General features: G+C 43.3%; 1 protein-coding gene across 2 annotated transcripts; it reads left to right on the top strand.

The window, feature by feature from the left end:
• The first annotated feature begins 273 nt into the window (after positions 1-273).
• Positions 274-1,454, top strand: Hypk (huntingtin interacting protein K). Of its 2 annotated transcripts, XM_004660732.3 has the most exons (4): positions 326-528; positions 852-907; positions 1,160-1,211; positions 1,294-1,454. In XM_004660732.3, exons 1-4 carry the CDS (start codon positions 367-369, stop codon positions 1,387-1,389), a joined length of 366 nt encoding a protein of 121 aa, XP_004660789.2. In that variant the 5' UTR covers positions 326-366; the 3' UTR covers positions 1,390-1,454. The 2 variants fall into 2 exon arrangements, with proteins under 2 accessions (XP_045013241.1, XP_004660789.2); XM_045157306.1 differs by lacking the exons at positions 852-907; positions 1,294-1,454 and having other exon boundaries at positions 274-528; positions 1,160-1,219.
• Positions 1,455-12,842: the final 11,388 nt, after the last annotated feature.

Below are 12,842 nucleotides of genomic sequence, written 5' to 3'. Positions count from 1 at the left end.
AGATGCCTTCTTAGGACCTCACTATGGGTCCAGTAGTATTGTTTTCCCAAGATTGGGAGCAATTTGCATATCTGGCCTCCTAGAGATTGACTTTTTGTGGGGGTAGTTTTTAGAATTGGACCAGCTATCCCGGTTGGACCGATTCTTTGGTGGCTGTATGTGGTGCGGGGATTGTAGGCGTAGGGGGCGATTCTGCACTGGGGTGGTGTGGGTGGTGAACAGGTTCCACAAAACCCTGAACCAGAGTGAAGAGAAGCAAGTCGGGGCATGAAGGCGTGGCCTTGCGCTTGGCCCGCCCCTCCGGGGCGGAAGCTGAGCTTACCGGAACTTGTGAGGCGGTACTTCTGGCGGCGTGGAGAGATCGAAATGGCGACAGAGGGGGACGTAGAGCTGGAATTGGAGACCGAGACCAGCGGCCCCGAGCGGCCCCCCGAGAAGCCTCGGAAGCATGACAGTGGTGCGGCTGATCTGGAGCGGGTCACGGACTATGCCGAGGAGAAGGAGATCCAGAGCTCCAATCTGGAGACGGTGAGGCTGGCCGGGAGCCTGTCTGCGCGGGCTGGAGAGCGCAGCGGGGCCCCTGACCCGTAGCTGGAAGCCGCCGCTCGGGGCGCGGGAGGATGCTGTTCCGTGGAGCTAGGCCACTCGCGGTCCCTGCAGCCTGCGCTCGCTAGGAGGAGTGTGGAGAGAGGGCCTAAGCGGACCGCAGGTGCATAGAAGTGAACTGAATGTAGTTCTTGGCTATTGGTAACTTAACACTTGAGCCAGTTCTACCATTTGTCACTGGATTTCTAGAGCATTTGGACTTGTGTATAGCGGAGCGATAGCCGACCAGACTGTCTTTTTTACAGGCTATGTCCGTCATTGGAGATAGACGATCTCGGGAGCAAAAGGCCAAACAGGAGCGGTAAGTTGAAAGCAGACAGACAGACAGCCTTAGCACTTACTCCCTGCCCCTCTTCCCCAACCAAAAACATCCTTTTAAGTCTTTGATCGGTTCTTGCAGATCATAGGTTTATACGGAAAGCCTCCAGGGTAAAGGATGGGATGTCAATTGGAGTCGTTTTGTGTGTTCATCAGGACACCTCTTTGCAAGGTGTAGCGAGAATGAGACATTGTGAAGGTGGAAATGAGGACTAACCTACACAAATATTTGCAGGGAGAAGGAACTGGCAAAGGTTACCATCAGGAAGGAAGATCTGGAGTTGATAGTGAGTAGTAACCCTTTATTGGAGGCTCTAGGTTGACTTCTGACATACATAGAGCAAACCATGATTTATCCTTTTCTTGCAGATGACAGAGATGGAGATCTCCCGAGCAGCCGCAGAAAGAAGCTTGCGGGAACATATGGGCAATGTAGTAGAGGCTCTTATTGCCCTTACCAACTGATGGTGTGCTTTCTCAGGCATTTTTTGGACTTGATGCAATAAAAACAAAAAAGTTTTTTAGTTTTATCATCTTGGGTCAAGTGAACTATATATTTTGTTGTGTGGGGAATTTATATGTTGATGTATACGTGAATTAAAAAAAATTGTGGGGCTGGCGGGGCGTGGTGGCCCACACCTTTAATCCCAGTACTTGGGAGGCAGAGGTAGGATCGCTATGAGTTTGAGGCCACCCTGAGACTACATAGTGGATTCCAGGTCAGCCTGGGTTAGAGTGAGACCCTACCTCGAAAAACAAAAACAAAAAAAAGAAAATTTGGGGCCTGGAGAAATGGCTTAGCGGTTAAGACACTTGCTGGCAAAACCAAAGGACCCAGGTTTGAATACCTAGTATCCATGTAAGCCAGATGCACAAGGTGGCATATGCATCTGGAGTCCATTTGCAGTAGCTAGAGGCCTTGATGTGCTCATTCTATCTGCTGCTCTCTCTCCCCTTCTCTCAAATAAGTAAATAAATAAATTGTGGGCTGGAGAGATGGCTCAGCAGTTAAAGACGTTAAGGTTATGGCCTGCAAAGTCTAATGACCCGAGTTCAGTTCCGCAGTAGCTATGTAAAGCCAGATGTACCAAGTGGTGAATGCCTTGGAGTTTGTTTGCAGCATCTAGAGACAGGCCCTAGTGCACCCATTCTCTGCTTGCAAAAAGATAAAAAATAATTTTTGTGTGTGTATGTATGTATACACACGTGTGCCTGCATACATGTCGCAGTGCACATGTGGAGGTCAGAGGACAATTTTGAGGTGTCTGCTCCGCTTCTCGGCTCTGCCTCTCATTGTCATAGGTGCATTAGGATCGTTAGATGCATGTGCTACTTTGCATCTGGCTTTATGTGAGGCTAGGGTGGTAAACCCAGCTGGCAGGCTTTCAATGCTGACCCATTCCCCCAGCCCATGTAAGTGAATTGATCCCTCCTACAACCTTTCATGAACTCATGTGAAGAACAATGTAGACTATACCAGATAGCTGGGGCCGGTCCCCCTCTGAGTAGCTGTCAGTACACAAAGTACACTTGAAGCCCTGCAAAGTTACATTATACAAAGGTGTGTGCCTCCAGGAGAGCTTACGCATTTCTTTCTTTCTTTTTTTTTTTTTTTTTTTCAGTTTAATTTGGATAAAACCACCTATGAAGTTGCTGGGGAAAATGGAAAGGAAAGGCTCAGATTAAGGGATGTGGCACTTGTATTAGGAGTTAACATCTCCAGTGTTTTACCCTGCCCAGTCTAGTCTTTTACTACAGTATCCGGCCTCTGAAAAAGTAGAACAGCTAGCCACCTTCCTTGTCCCCTTAACCCATGAAGGCATATTCGTAGGTGCTCTCTATCATAGCTCCACCTTTTTGGCCCATTGCAAACACTAACTATTACAAACCAAACAAAAGTCTGGTTAATGACTTCATAAGCAACTTTCTCCTGATCCTCCTGCTTCTACTTCTTTAGCAGTTTCCTAGCAACTTGTGCCACCACAACCTACATAAGCAGCCTTTTCTGTCCCTAGAGTCTGATGCTAGCATTTGGGGGTCTGTTCTAAGAGGAGACTGGATTTGTCCACATCGGTCTACCTTCATGTAATAAATCAGACCACCAACCACAAATTACAGCCAAATTGAAGCAAGCTTTTAGTTGTGCACAATAGAGCGGGTCTGGCAGCTACCTCCCTAAGGCAGGGGTGTAGACAGCAGCAGCGAGTCAGCTTCTCAGGCTCTTTTTACAGGGTGAAACCTCAGAAATCACAGGGTAGGGTGTTTTCAGAGATAAGCAAGCATGGTGACAGAAGCAGACTGTTACAGTTAAACTATTTTCTGGGGCTGGAGAGATGGCTTAGCGGTTACGCGCTTGCCTGTGAAGCCTAAGGACCCCGGTTCGAGGCTCGGTTCCCCAGGTCCCACGTTAGCCAGATGCACAAGGGGGTGCACGCGTCTGGAGTTCGTTTGCAGTGGCTGGAAGCCCTGGCTCGCCCATTCTCTCTCTCTCCCTCTATCTGTCTTTCTCTCTGTCTGTCACTCTCAAATAAATAAAAAATGAACAAAAAATATTAAAAAAAAAAAAAAAAACTATTTTCTGGAAGCCAGGTGTGGTGGTGCACGCTTTTAATCCCAGGCAGAGGTAGGAGTTCAAGGCCACACTGAGACTACATAGTGAATTCCAGGTCAACCTGGACTAAGTGAAACCCTACCTCAAAAAACAAAACAAAACAAAAAACTACTTCCCGGAACGTTATGAATACACGATCCTGGGAACAGTAACCAGGGGACAATTTGTGGCCCCAGCTCAGACATAAACTCAGAAAAACGGAAATGTAACTTAGTCATTATATCAAAATGGCTCTTGCTGTGAAAATGGAGTCAGGTTGGCTCTTCATTCCTCCCCCTTAGGTATCCCTGTCAAATCTTTGATAGGGGGTTTCTATTTCCATTGGCTGTATTGGTTGATAATGTTTACCAAAAGCAAGTATTTTAGTAGTTTTTATCTGCCTGGATATAAAATTAGTAATGTCCCAGAAAATGCATGACCCCATTGTTAGGGCAAGTAAGACAAATAATGAAGGGCCTGCTGCAGCTGAGATAAAAGTAATCAGGAGACCAACTGAACAAAGACTGATACCAGTTACTTCTTTGGGATTTCTTTAGCTATTGACAGAGATAAGTTCCACTTCTTAGCAGTAAACTCTTATAGTGACTAATTTTTTTACTCTTCCTAGTCATAATCCCTTATATTTTAACATGTAATTTTCAACCAGGTACAGTGTACATCATGTACTTTTTTTTTTTTTTTTTTTTTTTGGTTTTTTGAGGCAGGGTCTCACTCTGGCTCAGGCTGACCTGGAATTCACTATGTAGTCTCAGGGTGGCCTTGAACTCACGGCGATCCTCCTACCTCTGCCTCCCAAGTGCTGGGATTAAAGGCGTGCACCACCACGCCCGGCTTTTTTTTTTTTTTTTTTTGTAGATCTCATGTTTATTTTCTCAAGCTTCTGTGCATAGAGTAGTCAGCTTCCAGAGTGACTAGAGCAGGGCTGCAGTCTCCTTGTCAGGGGCAGGTGTTCTCTGGAGCTTGACTTGAAGGGGACCCTCTGGGTTCCTGGTAATCTGTTGCTACAATAATTTGAGGACATTGTCCTCGTGACTCGGATGTAATGAATCTATACCCTTGGCTGATGGGTATGGGCCCAATTTCCTGAGGGAATGTGGGTTCCCTTGTGTTACAAATTTTAAGGGAACACCACCAGTGGCAACCGAATCTGGTTTACCTCTATAAATCTGAGCAAAGAGTCGCCTTTGAGCAACCAGCACCACCCACATCAGCAAGTTCAAATAGCTAGAACTCTAAATTGTTTTTATATGTCAAGATGGGGGTTTGAGAGCTGTCCTTAGTGATATATCTCCTTTAATAAGACATATCAAGGATAGACTGGATGAATACAAATCAACAGCATCAGGTGAACATAACCAGTGAGGACAATTTTTGGAGTTTTTATTTTATTTTTGGTTTTTTGAGGTAGGGTCTCACTCTAGCCCAGGCTGACCTGGAATTCACTATGTAGTCTCAGGGCAGCCTTGAAGTCATGGCAATCTGCCTTCCTCTGCCTCCCAACTGCTAGGATTAAAGGTGTGAGCCACCATATGCTGCCTGTTTACTTATTTTATTTATTCATTTGGTTTTTTGATGTAGGGTCTCACTCTAACCCAGGCTGACCTGGAATTCACTATGGAGTCTCAGGGCAGCCTCGAACTCACGGCTATCCTGTACCTCTGCCACCCGAGTGCTGGGATTAAAGGCATGTGCCACCACGCCTGGCTTTATTTTTTTTTAATATTTGTGTGGGGGCGCATGCCTTTAATCCCAGCACTCAGGAGGCAGAGGTAGAAGGATTGCTACATATTGAATTCCAGGTCAGCCTGGGCTAGAGTGAGACCCTACCTGGGGAAAAAAAAAAAACAATTTTTATTTAAGAGAGAGAAAGAGGCAGAGAGAGAGAATGGGCACTCCAGGGCTTCCAGCCCCTGCAAACAAACCCCAGATGCATGCACCACCTTGTGCATGTTATGTTGGCTTATGTTGGTCCTGGGGAATTGAACTGAGCTCCTTTGGCTTTGCAGGCAAGTGCCTTAACCACTAAGCCATCTCTTCCAGCCCTGGAGTTTTTATTTAAAGGCAACAGTGGCTGATTAATCAGGAACGGGCAGAAGGCATGAGTTAATGTCAGAGTTTAGTACTATATACTAGCATCAGACAGGGGAGCCTGTTAGTCTGATTCTTTGTATTGTAATATCTTGTGGTTATATTTTCTTACTGGGTAATTAAGACCATGTAGGCTGCCAAAATTAACAATACATTTTGGAGATCAATAATGGCACTATAGGAGAGACTTTTAGGGACCTGTGAGGAGTTCCATGACTCTTAAGAGTTGTCATCTCTAGGATAAGCCAAGGCTGTGTTGACCAAGTGGCCCTACCTTTTTTGGGAAGCCTGATGATTTTCCTCTGATGTGACTCTTCTGTTGTACATACATTGACTTAGAATTCATCTCTGGGTCTCCATATCCTCTCTGATCAAGAAGACAGATGACTTACCAGAGGCTGGAACTTAAAAAGTATCCCATCTCCTGTGGCCTTCTGATCTGGGAGCAGGAACCAAATTTTTTTTTTTTTTTTTTCGGTTTTTTGAAGTGGGGTCTCACGCTTCTAGCCCAGGCTGACCTGGAATTCACTATGTTCTCTCAAGGTGACCTCCCAAGTGCTGGGATCAAAGGCATGCACCACCATGGCCGGTTTGGTGATCCTTTTTTTTTTTTTTTTTTAACTCCGATGTTTCTAATAGACTTTGATTTGTATATATTGTTATTAGTCACTCAGACTATATAATTGATTAACAAAACAGATTTAGTTAAAAAGTTGCAGAACAACCCAGGTGTGGTAATGCATGGCTTTAATCACAGCACTTGGGAGGCAGAAGTAGGAGGATCAATGTGAGTAAATTTCAGGTCAGCCTGGGCCAGAGCAAGACCCTACCTCGAAAATAAAAAAAATAAAGAGGCTGGAGAGATGGCTTAGTGGTTAAGAAATTGCCTGCCAAGCATGAGGACCAAGGTTCGATTCTCCACATCCCACATAAGCCAGATGCATGTGGTGGTGCATATGTCTGGAATTCGTTTGCAGTGGCTACAGACCCTCGTGCACCCATTCTCTCTTTCTCTCTCTGTCTCTAATAAATAAAAATAAATCAGAAAATAAATAAAGGTGCAGAACATATGTGGTTAGCAAAGCAGATCTGGACAGTGAATGATACAACAGTTGAAAACATTCTGATTAATATTTAAGTTTAGCTGTCAGGTGACATTGTAAGCTATATCTGGAACACAGAAAATATACACATTTTATCTTTATTTTTATTTATTTGAGTGACAGACACAGAGAGAGAGACAGAGGGAGAGAGAAAGAATGGGCGCGCCAGGGCTTCCAGCCTCTGCAAACAAACTCCAGACGCGTGCGCCCCCTTGTGCATCTGGCTAACATGGGACCTGGGGAACCGAGCCTCGAACCGGGGTCCTTAGGCTTCACAGGCAAGCGCTTAACCGCTAAGCCATCTCTCCAGCCCACATTTTGTCTTTTAAGTACCTACCAGTTATAAATTCAGGCAGAACATTTTAGTAGCCCTGGAAGCAATATTTTATCAATAACTTTAAGACAATTGACTTAATCTAGATACTGTATATCAGGAGAAGATAAAACAGTATAAAAATTTGGCACCTATGTTTGAAAACAAGTTTGGAAAGTCTGTATACCTATGCAGGTAACAATTACTCCCCAGATTGGAAACAGAACAGCAGTTTAAGATTATTTTTCTAGAGGCTGGAGAGATGGCTTAGCAGTTAAGCACTTGCCTGTGAAACCTAAGGATCCCGGTTCGAGGCTTGATTCCACAGGATCCATGTAAGCCAGATGCACAAGGGGGCACATGCATCTGGAGTTCATTTGCAGTGGCTGGAGGCCCTGGCGTGCCCATTCTCTCCCTCTCTCTCTCTCGCTTTCTCTGTCAGTCTCAAATAAATAAAAATAAAGACAAAAATATTTAAAAAAATAAAGATTATTTTTTTAGGGCAGGAAACATGTCTTAAGTATCAATATATCTATAAGAAATGAACTTACTTAATACCTTGACTGAGCCTGATTATACATAGCTTAAGAATAAAGTCAAATCTGGTCATTGTTGAGCTAACCTGGCCTGATTTAAAAAAATAAAAATTATTTATTAGTGGGAGAGAGCCTCCAGCCACTGCAAATGAACTCCAGATGCATGTGCCCCCTTGTGCATCTAGCTTACATAGGTCCTAGAGAGTTGAACTGGAATCCTTTGGCTTTGCAGGCAAATGTCTTAACCACTAAGCCATCTCTCCAGCCCACCTAGCCTGATTTTAACATACATTAGAGACATTATGACAGGCACAAAGCAATTCCTTAAATAAGTACCTTTTTATCATTGAATAATTTTATCGCTAATTAAAGAAATATTTATGACTGTTATGTAAAGCTTAGACAAATTATATTATTTGTATATAGCAGCTTTTCTTTTTTTAATTAAATTTTTAACAACTTCCATGATTGTAAACAGTATCTCATGATAATGCCCTCCCTCCCCCCACTTTCCCCTTTGAAACTCGATTCTCTATCATGTCCCCTCCCCCTCTCAATCAGTCTCTTTTTTATTTTGATGTCATGATCTTTTCCTTCTATTTTAATGGTCTTTTGTAGGTAGTGTCAGGCACTGTGAGGTCATGGATATCCAGGCCATTTTGTGCTGGAGGAGCACATTGTAAGGAGCCCTACCCTTCCTCTGGCTCTTACATTCTTTGCCACCTCTTCCACAATGGACCCACCCTTGGAAGGTGTGATAGAGATATTGCAGTGCTCAGCACTCCTCTGTCACATCTTCCCAGCACCATGGTGCCTTCTGAGTCATCCCAAGGTCATTGTAGCAGTTTTCTTTAGGATATAAGGAGCTTTCTCAGTTTCTTAAGAACAAAGTCACAATGACTAAGTCACCTTTTATAAGATTTATATGCTGGGCATGGTGGCACATGCTTTTAATCCCAGCACTTGGGATCCAGAGGTCAGAGGATTGATGTGAGGTTCGAGACCACCCGAGACTATATAGTGAATTCCAAGTTAGCCTGGCCTAGAGTGAGATCCGACCTCAAAAAACAAACAAATAAAAAGACTTAAGATTATAACCTCAGTGATAACCATTCAGGAAAAACAGCATGAACAAGACAGGAGCCATCTTAAAATTACAAGGTTTTAGCTAGGCATGGTGGTGCATGCATTTGGGAGACAGAGGCAGGATCACTCTGAGTTTGCCATCAGCCTGGGATTACAGAGTAAGTTCCAGGTCAGCCTGAGCTATAGTGAGACCCCTACCTCGAAAAGTAAATAAAAGCTACCCTAGCCTTTATTTTTTTTTATGAGAAAAAACATATTAAGAAAAACTAGATAATTTTCAAGGTTTTTTATTCCAATGATCTGACTGGCCAAAAATAACATTAAGCAAATGAAACATAAGATCTAAAAATTCTCATTTTCTTTTATATTCTATTATTATTGAGTGGTTCAGCTGAATAGTTTTGCTTATTGACAGCCAAACATCATGGTCTTTGTATAAACCAGATTACAATGTTCTGATATCCAAGAAAGTCTGACATTGACAAAAAGTAGAGTTCACATATTTAAGACACATGAGGCTACAGAGAGTAAACTATGAACAAAAGATCTAACAATTCAAAATAAACAAGAAATTTATAATCTGCAGTAACATTTTGGCTTAAGTATGAAGACATGAAAAACTTTACAATTCTTTTGTTTTGTTTTTTGAGGTAGGGTTTCATTGTAGCCCAGGCTGAAATTCACTATGTAGTCTCAGGGTGCCCTTGAACTCATGGTGATCTGGTGATCCTCCTACCTCTGCATCCTGAGTGCTGAGATTAAAGTCATGTGCCACCACACCCCGCTAAACTTTACAATTTTTTAAAGCTCATCAGAATCAGGATACTTTTATATAATATTTTCTTATTTTTTTAAAGAATATTTAGCACTTTTAATAGCTAAATAAGATGTCCATTCAATCTGTGTAAGTTTCTGAAATTAATTCAGCTATATCTAACATACCCACAACAGTAGAGGAACTGGAGTAAACTGTCATGATCTAATGAAAGAGGAGACAAGTCTCATGGAAAAGAGAGGCATGCCAGGGCCACTTGCCAATGTAAACTATCTCCGAAAGCATGCTTCACTATGTGCATCTGGCTTTATAGGGGTACTAGGGAATTAAACTCAGGCCATCTGGCTTTGCAAGCAAGCACCTTTAACTGTTAAGCCAGAAAGAAATATTTTTTTATTTCCTCCAAGTCAATTAAAAAATAAAACATTATTTATTTGACAGAGAAAGAGAAGGGGAGAGAAAATGGGTGTGCCAGGGCCTCCAGCCACTGCAAACTACAGATGCATGTGCCCCTTTATGCATCTGGCTAACGTGGGTCCTGGGGAATCAAACCTGGGTCCTTTGGCTTTGCTGGCAAACGCCTCAACCACTAAGCCATCCTTCCAGCCCTCCAAGTCAATTTTGTAGAATTGTAGTAAATCAAAACATACACCAAATTTCATGACACAATCTATAACTATTTAAATTGTAACCAACTCTTTAATTTTGCCTGTGGCAATTTAGTAACCTTGCTTAATAATGACATAAGTTAACTCTAAAGTATTAAGACTGATTGTTGGAGGAATTGGGGAATTACATTTTGAATCACAACATAAATTTGATTAGAATTTTCTTTTACTGTAAATAGTTTCCAAGTGTATGACAGATAAATACTGTTTCATGTTTTAAATGTGGTCTATTTGCCTTATAAAAGAGGAAACAATTCCTCTGTGGGATTAATAACTTTATAAGAGAATTAAATACTAATGAACCAATTTTAACCTTAAAATTTAGTTAAAAGGTTGACAAATAGAGGAACCTAGCTAACTTGGTTGAGTACTCTAAAAAGTCTTTCATGACCATTATCATGACCAGATTAATATCAATGAGTTAAAGTTTTAAGTTTACAAGCTGAATACCATAGCAACCTGCTGCCAGCCAGGGCCATCCTTTGTTAGGCTGATGTAAGCCCTAACCTAATAGTCATTTTATATCTTTTTTTTTGAGGTAGGCTCTCACTCTGGTTCAGGCTGACCTGGAATTAACTATGTAGTCTCAGGGTGGCCTCGAACTCAGTGATCCTCCTACCTCTGCCTTCCAAGTGCTGGGATTGAAGGCATGTGGCACCACTCCTGTCTAATTTCCAATTTTCAATTTACCTAGGGTGGTTAGGGTTGCCCAAGGATAACATGTAATTTGATATGCAGTTCCTAAGAGGATCCAAAAATGTTAAGCACGAAAGTATAAAACAAATACAAAAACAAGACATAAAAGAACAAATGAAAGATAGACAAAGGACAGAAAACAATTGAATGATATAAGGGCCCCAAAATCATAACCAAGTAGACAATGCTGTCTTGCTATTGCCTACAACCACAACCCAGTGGACAATGCGGGCTTTGAAGTTGTCCTGAACCAAGTGGGCAATGCAATGACTTGCAATTGTCCTGAACAGGAGTGTGCATGTGCCTTGTCAGACACCTCTCTGTCCCCAAGTGAGAACTCAACCCAGACTGAGTGTCATAGAAAAGAAGCTATGAGTTTCTAATTGAGGCCTCCCCAGACTAGTGCTTGCTGGTTTCATTTTTTGTGCGGCCCTTCATCTTGGCTGTCCATGGAACAGAAAGCGTGTCCTGGGGCCTTGGAACATCTTCAAGGGATACACACCCTGGGAGTGACTCCTCAGTCCAGGAGGCTCAGAGAGAAGGGTCTGGCTTTTGAATTTGGGTTGCTGGGGCCTCCATTATGTTAACCCAGAATTCATGAGAATAAGGACTACCAACCACACAAATTATGGCCAAATTGATGCAAGCTTTTTTTTTTCTTTTTTCTCCGAAGTATAATATCAACTTTATTTTGTTTTCTGAGAAGACAGTTTTTCTTCAGTCTCTAAGAATCCCGCTCTTTACATGGGGTTTAGTGGTGGTTATGGAGCGGCACCAGCAGGTCTAAATCTGGGTAGAGGGGTTCGGTCCTTCCGGGCTTCTCAATATCGATTCCTGACCACCTTGCTGTGAATTGCACAACTCACACAGTAATGCAGCTTCACATAGAGCTACGGAAGAACATAAACATTGAAGACACTTGCTTCAGAAATGTCCCTGACAGAGTGGCCTCCACTCTGTTCTGAATGATGAACTTCTTTCTTAAATATTTATTTGAGAGAGAAAGAGGCAGATAAAGAGGAGAGAATGGGCACACCAAGGCCTCTAGCCACTGCAAACAAACTCCAGACGCATGCACCCCCTTGTGCATCTGGCTTATGTGGGTCCTGGGGAATCAAACTGGGGTCCTTAGGCTTCGCAGGCAAATGCCTTAACCAATAAGCCATTCCCCCACCCCCCCCTTTTATTTTCTGAGGCAGAGTTTCACTCTAGCTCAGGCTGACCTGGAATTCACTATGACTCAGGGTGGCTTTCAACTCATGGTGATCCTCCTACCTCTGCCTCCCACGTGCTGGGATTAAAGGCGTGCGCCACAATACTTGGCTCCCCTCACCTTTTTTTTTTTTTTTAATTTTTATTTATTTATTTATTTGAGAGTGACAGACACAGAGAGGACAGATAGAGGGAGAGAGACAGAATGGGCGCGCCAGGGCTTCCAGCCTCTGCAAACGAACTCCAGACGCATGCGCCCCCTTGTGCATCTGGCTAACGTGGGACCTGGGGAACTGAGCCTCGAACCGGGGTCCTTAGGCTTCACAAGCAAGCGTTTAACCGCTAAGCCATCTCTCCAGCCCTCCCCTCACCTTTTTAAAAAAATATTTTATTATTTACAAATGACAAACTTCTTAATGGCCTTGTCCTTCCTTGGGCATGCATAGGGTGCAGTTCGTTCAGTGAATAGGCTGCATATGCCTGCAGCCTTTCTTGGCTTGACTGTTGTTCCTTCCCTTCTTTGTCATCTTGGAAGCTGGGACCAGAAAGAGCTGAAGCATTTATTTTTATTTTCATTTACTTGAGAGAGAGAGACAATGGGCACGCCAGGGCATCCAGCCACTGCAAACAAACTCCAGATGCATGTGCCCTCTTGTGCATCTGGCTTACGTGGGTCCTGGAGAGTCGAACCGGGTTCCTTTGGCTTTGCAAATGCCTTAACCTCTGCCATCTCTCCAGCCCCTGAAGCAAGCTTTTAATTGTGCACAACACAGCCGATCTGGCGGCTACCTCCCTAAGGTGGGGGTGTAGAGAACAGCTCCAAGTCAGCT

The sequence above is a fragment of the Jaculus jaculus genome, chromosome 8 (assembly GCF_020740685.1).
Source record: "Jaculus jaculus isolate mJacJac1 chromosome 8, mJacJac1.mat.Y.cur, whole genome shotgun sequence".
Taxonomy (NCBI): domain Eukaryota; kingdom Metazoa; phylum Chordata; class Mammalia; order Rodentia; family Dipodidae; genus Jaculus; species Jaculus jaculus.
The sequence above is the reverse complement of the archived record's forward strand: the minus strand, read 5'-3'. Positions and strand labels throughout refer to the sequence as shown.